At 39.2% G+C, this 13465-nt stretch overlaps 1 protein-coding gene across 1 annotated transcript in view; it reads right to left on the bottom strand.

Annotated features, from left to right (window-relative positions):
- The window catches only part of gria4a (glutamate receptor, ionotropic, AMPA 4a), a 122980-nt gene that overhangs the window by 29978 nt on the left and 79537 nt on the right, over positions 1 to 13465 (bottom strand). Inside the window, exons 11-13 of the mRNA XM_042486326.1 lie at positions 10457 to 10663; positions 8317 to 8532; positions 7508 to 7668 (exon numbers count right to left, since the gene is read on the bottom strand). Of these exons, the coding sequence (XP_042342260.1) occupies positions 7508 to 7668; positions 8317 to 8532; positions 10457 to 10663 (584 nt within the window). The remainder of the gene's footprint in view (positions 1 to 7507; positions 7669 to 8316; positions 8533 to 10456; positions 10664 to 13465) is intronic.

Below are 13465 nucleotides of genomic sequence, written 5' to 3'. Positions count from 1 at the left end.
CAGCAGACACACATGCACGCCCACACACACAGAAAAGAGCTGTAATTTCAGATGTTTATTGACGGGGACAGATCCAATCCCTCTGAGATGTTCACTGGTGATCGGTTTTCCTCTCTCTCCCTCTCCTGCATTTGCTTTGGGTCTTCCTAAATGTACAACCTGCCACTTTTGTCAGCTATTTATTCATTTCCACTTTTTAAAAATTCCACTCCCATCACCTAACTGTCCATCACTTTGTTGCCACCCTGCACAAGATGACCGGGCCAATCACCACACAAACCCAAAAGCCTGGGCTGAGGGTTGGCGGGTGTGTGTGTGGTACAAATGCCACCTCAAGGTCACTCTTATGATGCGTGTGAGTGCGTGCGCATGCATTCACAACAGCCGTTACCTTGTGCTTGATCAGAAAGGTGAAGGAAACACAAGTTGGCGTGCTTGCATAAAAAACTGAGAATGTCTGTGTCACAAAGAAAAAAAAAAGTCTCTCATGAGCACACAGAAATGCCACCACACACATATGCTGAAATTTTGAGCTGTGAAAATATCAATTAACTTTGGTGATTATTAAACAACAAAACAGCAGGAACAGGCACTAAGGTAAAGAGCAAAACAAAGCAGATGCAGGCTGTGGGAAAGAAAAAAAAATGAAAATATGATGAATAGATGAAGAAAGAGGAGAGAGAAAGTGGGAGAATTGAATAGGAGTGTGTGTTATACTGTGTCTCCCAGACTGCAGAGATGACTGCAGCAGGGAGAGAGGGACCCACACTGAATACCAATGGACCTACTATGGCAGCTCAAAACACAATATACAACCCACACAGTCTTGCACACGTACGGTCAGTATATGAAGTCAAACAACTGGCGTGTAACACATGGAGAGCAGTTGGCAGACAGATGCTCATAAAGGTTGCAAGACAACACATTTAACACATAAGCGATGCAATACAAATACACATATAGTGTAAATAGCCAACGATAACCAGACTGCAAACATACATACACACACGCACTCACACACACACACACACACGCAGAAAAAACAGTTTGTAAAAAAAATTCTTCCTATGCTTTCTTCTCTTTATTCCCAGCTCCACAGTCTCTGTCAACCTCAGGACTGATCCCTGCTGAATTCCCACTGACGATACAAGTAGAAGGATGGATAAAATGGATGACACCATAAATGAAAATCCATGGTGGGGGCCGACAGATGTAAGACAGAAAAAGTAACAACTCCATGACGGAAAACACTGTAGAGAATGTCATGTGTACAGTACATATGTTTTCTATCTTTCTTACAGTTTGTTTAGATTTTTGTGGTTTGGGTAGAGATTTTTTCTCAGTTAGCACTGTAAAAACTGCAGGTCAACAGTCTGTCAAAGGACTCATTAAATAACTAAAACAAAATTGTTCATATTGCATTCAAACTCATATAGTATCAATTCAGCAGTTTTGTGTCACAACACTCCAACAACTTTTAATATAATTCACTTCATCACCATTTCCAGCTTATAAAGTGCTTTTAAAGAAATTACTTGATTACTGACGCATGCAGAAACTAAAGCTCCACTTGCACACATTTCTGTGAAAAATGACACCTGATCAACACAACACTGAAGAGTGTTACTCTCTGTAATTGAAATCCTGTGGACCTGTTAATGAAACTTTGCCTGAGCATAGAGACATTAGCAAGCTGAAATCAATGCCTTGCAGTTGTATGCCTATGCTAACAAGTCAAGTTGCCGTTTACATCTATGTCTGTCCAGACTCGTATGTAGCCATGACAACAGACAATGCTTCAAATACGGAAGTCACTTCAAAGAGGCTACAAATTCTGAAAAGTTGGTGCATCATCAGTTATAATGTTCACAAAGAATAGATGGACATAAGGTTACAGTGACCTTGACCTTTGAAAACTAAAATCTATTCAGTTTATTGCTGAGTGTAAGTGGAAGTTTGTGCCAAATTAGGAGAAATTCCCTCTAAGCAGTTCTGAGTTGTTGTGTTCACAGGAATGGAATGGACGGACAATATAAAAACATGATGCCTCCGGCCGTTGCTGATGCCAGCATAGAGGCATACAAAAGTTTTCCAATTCTATTATATACTCTCCTTTATGAGTAATTTGCTCAGTGTGTTATTTACAGACATTGCTTTGCAGCTCATAGAGGAGCTGATGAACTAAGTGTGAATAAGATATGTTGTGCTATATCTTTAATGTAGTTCTAAAAGTAAATGTTACATTTTGGATGTTTCTTTTTGGATGAAAGTTGGAAGTAGGAATACATCTTATTATATGATAATATCTGTCTTTGTTGTATCTGTAGCACACTTCTGCTGTCAGCCGTGACTGAAGTTAGCATTATGACTTTGTCTGCCTTTAAAGGTGAACATGAGGATGGGAGACTAAAGGATATGTACTGAGGGGATAGAAAAATGATATGACATGATGATGTGCAAGACACGTCTCCTTTTCTAAGGACATGAGCCAGCGTCGCTGCAGAGCCAGTGTCACAGTGAAGGCTCATCCATCACATGGTTTTATGGCAGAAAGCTTGGTCTGCAGAGTTATATCATCTCTTCATCAATGATTCTGATGAACAAATTAACTTCTCTCTTCTACCATTATGTCTGATTATCTGTCTACTTCTTGCATAATCCTGAACTGCATCATTAATTTGCATTTCACTCAGTCAGTTCAGGAGGGCACAAGGTACAGTGCATGTTTGACGTCTAAGCAAGTCACTCATCACTCCCTGCACCATACACTTAAGACCACTTGCAGAAAGATTAGGGAGTAGCTCACTTCTTACTGCAGCTACAGGTGAATGCAGCTGATGATGAGGATGGCGATGATGCAGTGATGCTCACTGTGAGCGGTGTAGCAGTAGCAGCTTTGGCAGAACAAAAGAGTGAGCAGAGTGTGACAGATTAAATAGAAGAGTATGGTGGGTATGTGTTGCAAAGAGTGGAGTGTGTAATATGTGAGTGTAGTAGCGTGACTCAAATGGAGCAATGCTTCACCCCACTCCACTGTCTTGTTTATGTTTACCTCAGAACCTGTGAGAAACATTGACAAGTGTTGCTCAGGCAGGAAGCTTTAGTCATGCCAGATCATCTGGATGGTTATCAATAATGACAATCACTTATAACTAGGATAACAACTAGCAACTAGGTAGCTCACAAAAATACTGTGGCACTATTTTATGCTGCATGGCCTTGGGGCATATGAGTGCTTCAAACAACGTGCTTATTAGCTTATTTATAACACTGCTGAAGAGCTCTACTCCTGAAATTGGCTAGGCTGAATACATCAACTTTTCTAACTTTCTGAACTGGAAATCTAGCTTTAACTGAAAACACTTTTGCCTTTACTCGTGGTTAAATGACACCATGTATTAACACCTTCTTTCAAGCATACTGAGCCATTTACTGTATGCTGATACAACTTATCCATCTTTACTCAACATTCCGTTTTTCACAGGTAATTTAGAGATTCCCCTACAGTAGTGGTCATGACCAATCTTGAAATAAAATCCCAAGTCCTCTTTGTCTGAGACCGAGACACAACCGAAACCTTCGAAAAGTACCACAACACTGGCCTCTGCTACAACCATCATGCAGCATAATGAAACCTGCACTAACTGACTCTTTTTGGCCACTTGGGGACAGTAGAGACATTTTAAGTGCAACTTTGACATTTTATCATCTTTCAAGTTGTTATGGCAGACTTACTAGCAAACAGTTGTTTATTTACATATGCAGTTATGACAGTTCAACATTATCATTCATTTGGAGTGTTTTTAAGTCCAACATTCCCTCTTTTACAATAGCTTTGTATTTGGTCAACTGGAAATATCTGGCTCTTTAGCTGCTGGATGCTCCACTGGGTTTATCATTGACTTAAAACTGCATGCCACAACTGAAAATGGCGCTGTAAGAGTGGTGAAAGTCAACCGAAACAGTGAAATGCAGGTCGGATGGCTTAACAGTGAGCTGAATTTCTTTAGCTAGAGCTCCTGACAGCTATAAAGCTATGGGGAGCTAAAGATTCAGATGATAATTCTCTGCCTGTTCATAATTACAAGAAACACATTTCACGTTATCATATTGTTTTCACATTGTCATTACATACATTGATATAATAAATTATATATTACAGCCATAGGTACAACACTATTGGAAAAAAAGCATTAGTGAGTGGGTTTTAATAAATCTGTGGTTTGGAGTCAGTCTTTTGAAACCATTGTCATGTGCTGTTCTTTCACTGCCTTTACCCCTCCTCAGCCTCCTCCTCATTAGGAAACAGTAAAACAGTCCCCATACTGTCAATAATACAATTACGAGATGTGCTTCTCCAAAGCTCTGTTCTGTTCCCACCAGGGGGTTGCATATCCCAATCCAAATCTGCAGCATGTTTCCATCAATTTGCTCTCTGATCATCGCGGGAGCTGAGCCACACCACTAAAAACAGCTGTAGTTCCAGTCGTTGCAATATGGTTTGTCTCATGAGACTGACATCGTGATGATACATTAGACATCACCGTGAATTTACATGATAGATCATCAGTTTATGAGCTGCCTTTATGAGAAAGACATCTCAGACTTAAGTTGGCATTGAAATCTCCTTGAAACTATGAAGACAAAGTGCATAAGTGACATATTTCTCATTCTATGAATATAATTAGGCACTTAGCAATGCACTAATCTTAGCCTATAGAGAAGTTGTGGTGTATTAGAAGTGACAGGGTCGGGTGATTTGATATGACGAACACTGGCTTCATGTTAAGTATCACATTATCGCTATGACAGCTGTGGCTTATGCACACACATCGATAACAAGTCCTGCAAGTGATGGAGGGGTCTGCATGTGCGCGTCGGATTGTTGTGAAACTGCACAGCGAGTGTTTTTTCTGCATGTGTGTTTAAGTTAAGTGCGTGTGTCTGTGCATGTGTGTGTGCATGCAGCTAGTGTCAGTGTTTTCCATTTTGTGTGTCGGGGCTCGAATTGGCCTGTCAGTCACAGTATAGTTGGGAGGAGTGGGAGACGACAGGTGTCGGGGAGCAGGGGAGGAAGCAAAAGAGAGAGCGTGAAAGAGATGGATGAAAGAGCGAAAGAGAGGGGCAGAGGAGCAAAAGAGGAACAGAAAGAAAGTGAAGTTTGGCCAACCAGTGAAGAACTTTTTTCCTTTTTCCCAAAAGTGTAATGCTAATGGGAAATGCAGGAGAAATGTTTGAGAGATACTGGGTTTTAAACTTGGTTTAAAAGCAGAGAAAAAGTCTTTGAGATGAGAAAATGATTGTTTAAGATAATATATCAGTGAGCCTGGACATTCAGTTCAAGTTAATATCGAGAAGGGATTTCTGGGGTTAAAAAAATGAACAACCTTTTCATATATATTCATCATATTCAACACTGAACATTTCGTATTCACCCACAAGATAAACCCTATTTCCTGCTGCACAGGCGGTGATGTGATTTAGCGTAAAAGCTTTTAATATTTATGAGGGCAATAACAACACTTTGTTTGGAACAAATGGAAAGTTAGTGAAATAAAGGAAGCTCCAGTGGAGTGTGTTGATCATTCTAACATGTCCATGCCCACACAAAGGGCAAAACATCACAGCAGTGGCTGCTTCTCACTAAGATTGCTACCAAAGTCAGGACCAACAACATGTCACACATGATCATGTGCGGAATATAAGAATAAAAAACATATCCGTGTGCACTGAAGTACTTTACTTAAGTACAAATCTGAGGAACATTTATTTTACTGGATTTTTTTTTTATATATATGTCATGCCCATTTCTACTTCCATATTACTACACTTCAGAGGGAAAGATTGCATTTTTCACTCAAATACAATTTTGATAACTTAAGTCGCTATACTTTTTCCTTTACACATTAGTATTTTTGCACAAAAACCTGTATGAAAAATATACAAGTGCTGAAAAAAATGAGAAAATTGGTTGATCAACAAATTAAATGGCAGCTATTTTAATAATCAGTCTTGTTTTTTTCATGTAAAAATGTTTCTTGGCTCGAGCTTTGGGGAGCTTTTTAATGAAGACTTGTTTGCTTTTCTTTTAATTATTTTGGATTCATTAGATTGGTTATAAAGGCCCAATATTATGAAAAGTCAGATTTTTAAGTCTTTTTTTCTGTTGTTATAAAGCCGGTATAGATGCTACATAAATACTGCACAGAAATGCACACACTCCGTATTCAGACGCTGTTTTTAACGACCCGTCAGGACTTCTGTAAAGTTGTGATGTCACAACTATACTATATAAAAGGTGGAAAGTGACGCTGCAGTGGCATTAGTTATTCCCTGGCTGCAATGACAGCGCAGACCTGGGAGACCTGGAAACAGAGACCAATCAGAGCAGGCTGGGCTTTTTCAAGAGGGAGGGCTTAAAGGGACGGTAGCAAAACTGGAGTATTTCAGACAGAGGGGGAATACAAGTGTGTTCAGACTTATAGTATGAGGAAAAGTAATGAGTTTTTTTAAAAGTGAAGTATGTAAACAGATTCTAGTGGAAACCAAAAATACGTATGGACCTGAAAATAAGCATGATATGGGGCCTTTAGGACTTAAATACATTTCCATGACTGTACTTTTAGTTATGTGACATTTTCAATGCAGAACCTCTGACAGAATATTGTTACAGTGTGGTATTAGTACTTTAACTTAAGTAAAGGATCTGAATACTTATCTGAAGAGGTGTTTAAAGTGAACCTGAATTTGTAACTTTGCCTTTGTATTACAGCATAATTCAAACCGCTGATCACTCCGACTCCATGTCTATGACAAAGTGAGAAGAGTCCATTTACATCTCTGCTAAAAGTTCATATTATTCTCTTCAGCACACACATTTTGCTCAGCTGCTAACACCTTTTCCTTCTATCAGCTCATCGTCTATCACTCTCTTCTATCTGCTTCTCTCCTTAGATTTGCTCCCCAAAGGTCCAGAGGATGATGGCCATGAATATTTCACTAAACTGCATTCTCAGGTTATCAATAATAAAATGCCATATTCTTATAAATATTCTAAAAATACAGCTGGACTCTGCCTCTTCAGTGGTGTATTAAATATTCATACACATCTAGCAAACTGCTAAATCTCCCACCACACCACACCCATATGGACATGACCGCTGGACTGTGTGCAGGTGTTTTCTCCTCTCACTTCCGCCTTTTTCTGCATGTTTGTGTCTCTATGTGTGTATTTCTGTAGCACACTGTCCTAGAGAAGCAGTCCAGTTCAGTGAAAGCCAGGAAAGTGCTAAGAGAGGTGATTCACATTGTCAACAGTCTGAATCACCACAGCCTAATACCAAAGCACTCTAACATTACAGACAGTTAGACAGACACACACGCTATCCCCAGCCCACACAGACTCTGTCATGAACACATTCTGTGTACAGACTCAATACTATCTCTTACTCAGTCTGAGGCACAAATGCGCTCTGTTTGTCTCACACACACTATTTCCCGCCCTTACCGTGGTGAGATGTCGCAGCCCTGTTGCATGAAGGCTCCCAGTGAGAACCAGAGGGAGTTGAAGATACCAAACTCATTGGGAGGTTGGTCGGTGGGGCCCAGCTCTGTTGTGCCCTCCTCCGGTTCCTCTGCATGCCATTCATATGGACTGAAGCGACTCACCTGAGCCACAGAGGGAAATAATAAGTGTATAGATTATTTAGAGGCATATGAAGACAGAAAGAGAACTACAGGTAGATCAAAAAAATACATAACAACAGAATTTATTGTAATACAGACTAAGGCAAATGAGTCGAAGGATAATCGTGTACTGTCTATTTAGGACATCTTTAAGTATCTAATGATTTCTTGCAAGTAGAATATTTTCAGTTTTGTCAAAGACATTCCAGTTGAGGTGCTAAAGGCAATGTTGCCATACATGAAAGTTAATAAGTACATTCTTTCATTAAAGGCTATTCATTACCCTTAAAACATATACAATGTGTACTCTCAAAAACATCAAGCTGCATGATCACTGAAGCTATTACCATCACAAATAGTTCATCCAGTAAAAACTGCCAAGAAAAGAAGTCTATCTATATCATTAAAATTGACAAAATGGACTTCTGATCAGCAGGAAATTAGTCCAAAAAGGATCTACATGGCCAAAAAGCACCATGTGCTGTAGCCCACTAGTTGAGAAATATTTTTAGCTTGTGAGCCAAATAAGAGATCTGTTCTTTCATCCCTAAAGCTTTAAAAATTCCTCAAACTGCTATAGCCCTGCAATCCAACTCAAGTGCTGACTTCTAGTTTTTAACAAACACTCACCAAAAACAGCACAACACTGACTCCAATGTAAGCGAACACTATACACATCCAGATCTCGTAGGCCAGCGGGTCCAGGAAAGAGAAAACACCTGGTTTAGACTTCTGGGGCTTCTTGATCATGATGGAGATTCCCAGAGACATAAAGGGCTTGGAGAAGTCGATCACCTCCTCTCTCACTAGAGTGATGGTCAGTGGGGCCACAGCAATTTCTGCTTTCTATAAAGAGAGGTCGGGGAGAATAGTGTTTAGTTTGGAGGTAGTTAATGTGCAGACACTTCATGTAGAGCAGGAGAGTGATGGAGAGCAGAAATTCATTGTGAGCTCCTTTTTCTGCAGGGGGGGGGGGCAAAGATAAAGGAAGGAGAAATAAAAACTGAAACACAAGGGGCAGGTGAAGTAGAAAAGCACAGTAAAATATCTTTGGAGTTTGAAGCAGAAGCAACATAAGGATGGGAGTAAAAGAAATAAGCAAGGCAAAGAGAGAGACATGGGAGGAAAAAGAGTTGAAGGAGACAGGGAAGATAGAGGGAAAACCAGCAGAATGACAGAGGAGTAATTCATATGTAGGCATGAAAGTGGCACTGGCAGAATATAAATAAGTCTGCAAGGTCTCACACACATTTACATGCATGTGCACGCACACGCAAAATCTGTAGTCAAAAACATTATTCATTCAGCACACTGAGTATCTGTTTCTGAGGAGCGGCGTGTGTCTAAACAACGTCTGCAGTCTTAACTGAGAAAGAGGCTGCAATAACAGCATATCAAATGACAAGTGTTCCTTTGCTGCCAGGAGTGAGGATGTTACAATGTGAGGTGAATAGACAGCAAAAGAAAGACAAGGAAGTCAGAAGTGATATGGAAACAGAACAGGGGATGAGAGGGCAGAGGAATATCAAAAACCCAAAATGCAATTCAGACAGGGAAATGAAATAAATTAGAGGAAGAAAGCAGGTGATGCAACATAAAAAGGAAAGGAGAAGAAAGTCACAAAGATGAACAGGAAGGACATAAAGCCATAACATAGAGGACTTCTCTACATGGCAGAAGAGTCATCAGAAATGACTGAAAGTATTTGGAACAAATCAAACCTGATTAGTCAACGCAGCGGTTCCGCTGTGTCACCTTCCACTATATGGTTTCTGGAGGATAATTAATTCTGTTGCCGTTCTGCAGCAAACGTCTCCACTTTCACTCTTCCGTAAAGTGACGACTGGCATTGTCTCCTGCATGCTGATAAAGTTTGCATCAAGACGCCAATGTGATATCTGAGACCGTGCATAGGCGTCAACGGCATAATTAGCCGACTTGCTAAATTCACAAGAAATAAGTGAACCTTAACAACAGACGCAGCATTTTTCCAGCTCTGCAGGAAAATGACATGGTAACTAAAGAGATGCAGAGCTTATGCAAGTTTATGTGCAGCATGAGCGTTATTTTGAGCATTCCTCAGCTGCTGCGTGGTGGCCTGCGAAGGGGTCAAAATAGCAGCAGGAGTACATAGAATGCATTGTAACAATCTTGCAGTATAATAAGATCATAATGTTGAAGTTATGTTAACTCTGTGCCAGGGGAATGTCGATTCAACATAGTTTTTCTGATGTCATAATTTGTAATGTTGTATTAGATTACAGAACAGTACACTGTAAGTTTAACATGTTTTACTCTCCTACCCTGTGTATATAGTACCCTGCATTGTCCTTCTGAGGTATTTGAACCTTTGATGCTATACGTTATTATATACAGGTTTATTGATTTAAAAAAAGTAGTATACTGCATTAAATTGAAACTAGGTTTGCAGCACACTCATGAAATAAATTGGCCTCAATAATTATGAGGTACTATGTCAAATAAATAAATTAACTGATTAATCTGTAAAGGCTCATTTATACCACTTTTATGTATGAAAATAGATACATCCGTGTATCGCGGAGGGCCCAGGGAGTGCAGTGTCAAGTGTGAGGTCTTGAACTCTATGGGACATATACCAGAAATATACACTATGTAATGTGTTGAGATGGGACCACTTATTACATCACAGCTCGCTGTCTGATGCTCGCTACAGTATATTTAAGAAAAGACGCAGAAAGATAGACCAGAGATGAGACATTATAGTAAGCTCAAAACATTTTAAACTTACCCCATATACAAGCTCTCCCACCATGCCGTTCCATATCTTCGTCTCTGGATCTCTGGCTCCATACTTCCCATCCGGTACGATGGAGATCTTGTATTTGATTCCAATGTGTTTGGCAATCTCAGAGGCCAAGTCCACACAGTATCCCTCATACTGGTCGTTGCCTTCATAGAGTTCCCAGTTCTTCTTCAGCATCACATAGGGACCCTCCTACAAAACCAGCATAGGAGGAGAAAGACACAACTGTTTGCGGGAACATGACAGTAGCAATTATTACAGGAAGGAAAATGAAAACTCATCAAGAACAGCCAGCAGGTTGTAAACATTGTAGAGGGGAGAAAACACATACTGCACAAAGAAAAATGACACCAAGGAAAATTATTCCTGCTAAAAAAAGTATAGGTACATAGATTTTCAGAATCAACTTATATTAGTTTTTACAAAGGGCTCTGCTCTATAAAATATACCATCACAATGTAGCAGACAGAATTCAATTTTGGTTTGACAAATTAAACTGGAAACCAGCTTCATAACATTAAGACTCTGAAATGTATGCACACCATTATTATGAGATGGATTTAACTGTATATTTAAGACAGGGAACTGAAAGTCACTAACATTTTTATGATGATTTCAATCAAATCGCCACAATAAAAGTTGACATTGCACATTTCTGTAAACCCAGATATGTAACATTTGTCACTATTATGTACCAGCAACATGTAGTTTTGTTTAGGCACTCAAACTACCTGGTTCTGGTTGGGAAAAGATCATGTTTTGGCTTAAAATACTCAGTTTGAATGCAACAATTATGACTGGAAACGCTGTATGTCTCGGTAAAAACAACCAGTTTTGTTTATCGTACTCAAAACTAAGTTACTTTAGAAACAATGATATAATATGCATGAAACATAGAAATGTAACATATCTGTGGTTTGCAGAAATGTAAAATCCCATCTTTCTTGTCTGGCAACTGAGCTGGTAGATCTAAAAATCTTACAGACAAACCATCTTGTCACGAAAATACAGCAGCCACCCAAAACTTAATAAAAATATTTAAAAAAACAAAACAAAAATGTGATTAATAAAAATGGGGAAAATATTAGAGGTGTATTTTTTTTAAGCCATCACTGAGGCATTTTTAATCTTGTGTTTCCTATTTCTAGTGCCTCGTTTTATGCCTTCATCTGACTCTACAAGCCCCCGCTGGGACCTGCACCTGACTCAGTGCAACACTAATGCTGAGAGGAGAGAAATGTAAAAGAGAGAGGAAAAATACAGGGAAAGAGAAGAAAAAGAGAGGGAGACTGCTGCTTTGGTAATGTGTCGTAAGAGGTGGCATGATTTCTGTGCATGCAGTAAACAAAGATGAAAGCAGGGTGGGAATTTAATGTCGTCTAGTGAGATGGTGGATGTACTAGGAGTGATGCACACACAAACACGGTCACAAAGAAGCACACACACATATTCACAACACCTACGTAGGATATCCACAGAGAAAAGAAACGCACACACAGTCTTCTGAGTGACAGCGCATCCATCAGGAGCAGTGAGTTATGGTATTATGCCTGAGGCTGCTCACCCTGTAATCCAACTGAAACCAAGCCTATTAAAATGCTATCAAACCCTTTTTAATCAAAGACTAATCTCATCTAATTAATCAGACAGGCTTTTATAACATTCAACACTCCCAAGCCATGAGACGGTTTATGAAGATCATAAAACACAATAAAAGATGATAACATATTTTGGATTCAATTCGTCATCCAGGAAATTGATTCATGTTGAAAACAAGTACAGTTTAATCAGAGGATTTAAGGCTGAGATGTTTTAAAAGGGGTCAAATGAGTAGTAAAATCACTCCGACACAGATTTGGAGAGAATGATCTGCAATCCGGGAAACTGATTTACATTGCAAGTAAGTCTAGATCAAAGGAAGGCAGGCAAAGTCTAAAAATCTAACAATGAAAAATGAACTATACAAATAAAACCTACAAAGGGAAACTAGATTTATAAATCAATCATGTTTCTTTTCAGTAAACAAAGAACTTGAAATAAACTGGTTTACTTGTGTACTTGTGCATGACTACAAAAACTGTAAAATATGGTTATTTCTATGGCCTTACATGTATGCAGATGTAAAGATGATTCAGTCTTAAAGAAGGTTAGCATGCTAACACACTTAAAGAAATACTTCCCCCCTCCAAATGACTATTTATATATACCTCAAATACTCAACCCATTTTACACTGAATTTGTGAAGAAAACTTTGTTTTGCAAGCAAATTCAAGTTTTAGGAGTCCGCATTTAACAACAGCAAACCTAAATCAAAATATCCCTTTACAAACTCTCACACAGCTTGTGCAGTAAAATCCAAGTCTCGTATATCCATTTGAATGCTCAGTGCATTCACACACACAGCACTTTCCAACCAGAAACTGAACTTACAGTGAATCTTATCTATGCTCTCTTCAAATCCAGACTCAAACAGTAATTTTACATTGCTAAAAACAGGAGCTGCTGGTCTAGTGCTGCCTCCATCAGGTATTTTGTGTTACTGTGGGACTTTTGAATCCAAACTAACTCTAAACCACCAAAGTCAATTTTTTTTTCTCACACAATTGTACAAACAAACTAACTGACAGAGGCAGCAGTAGACCAGCAGCTCCTGTGTCCATAAAATTACTGTGTCTGTCTGGCTTTGAAGAGCACAGAAAATCTTCACTTTCAGGTCAGTTTCCTGTCAGAAAGAGCTGTCTGTTCGGGAAGTAATGAGCATAAGATTTAATAAATAAGACTTTGAATTTACTGAACAAGTTGTGTGCAAATTTGTCAATTGATGTTTTTATACAGGCAAGCAATAAAACATTTCCTGTCTGAATTCAACGTAACACGGGGCGAGTAAAAACATTTACAAATAATTTGGGGGCTCAAGCATTCCTTTACCTTATATGGCGAACACTGTAAACATCTGCCAAACATCAACATGCTATTATTGACATTGTGAGCATG

This window comes from Plectropomus leopardus, chromosome 5, assembly GCF_008729295.1.
Source record: "Plectropomus leopardus isolate mb chromosome 5, YSFRI_Pleo_2.0, whole genome shotgun sequence".
Lineage (NCBI taxonomy): Eukaryota > Metazoa > Chordata > Actinopteri > Perciformes > Serranidae > Plectropomus > Plectropomus leopardus.
This window is presented reverse-complemented; position numbering and strand designations above follow the sequence as displayed.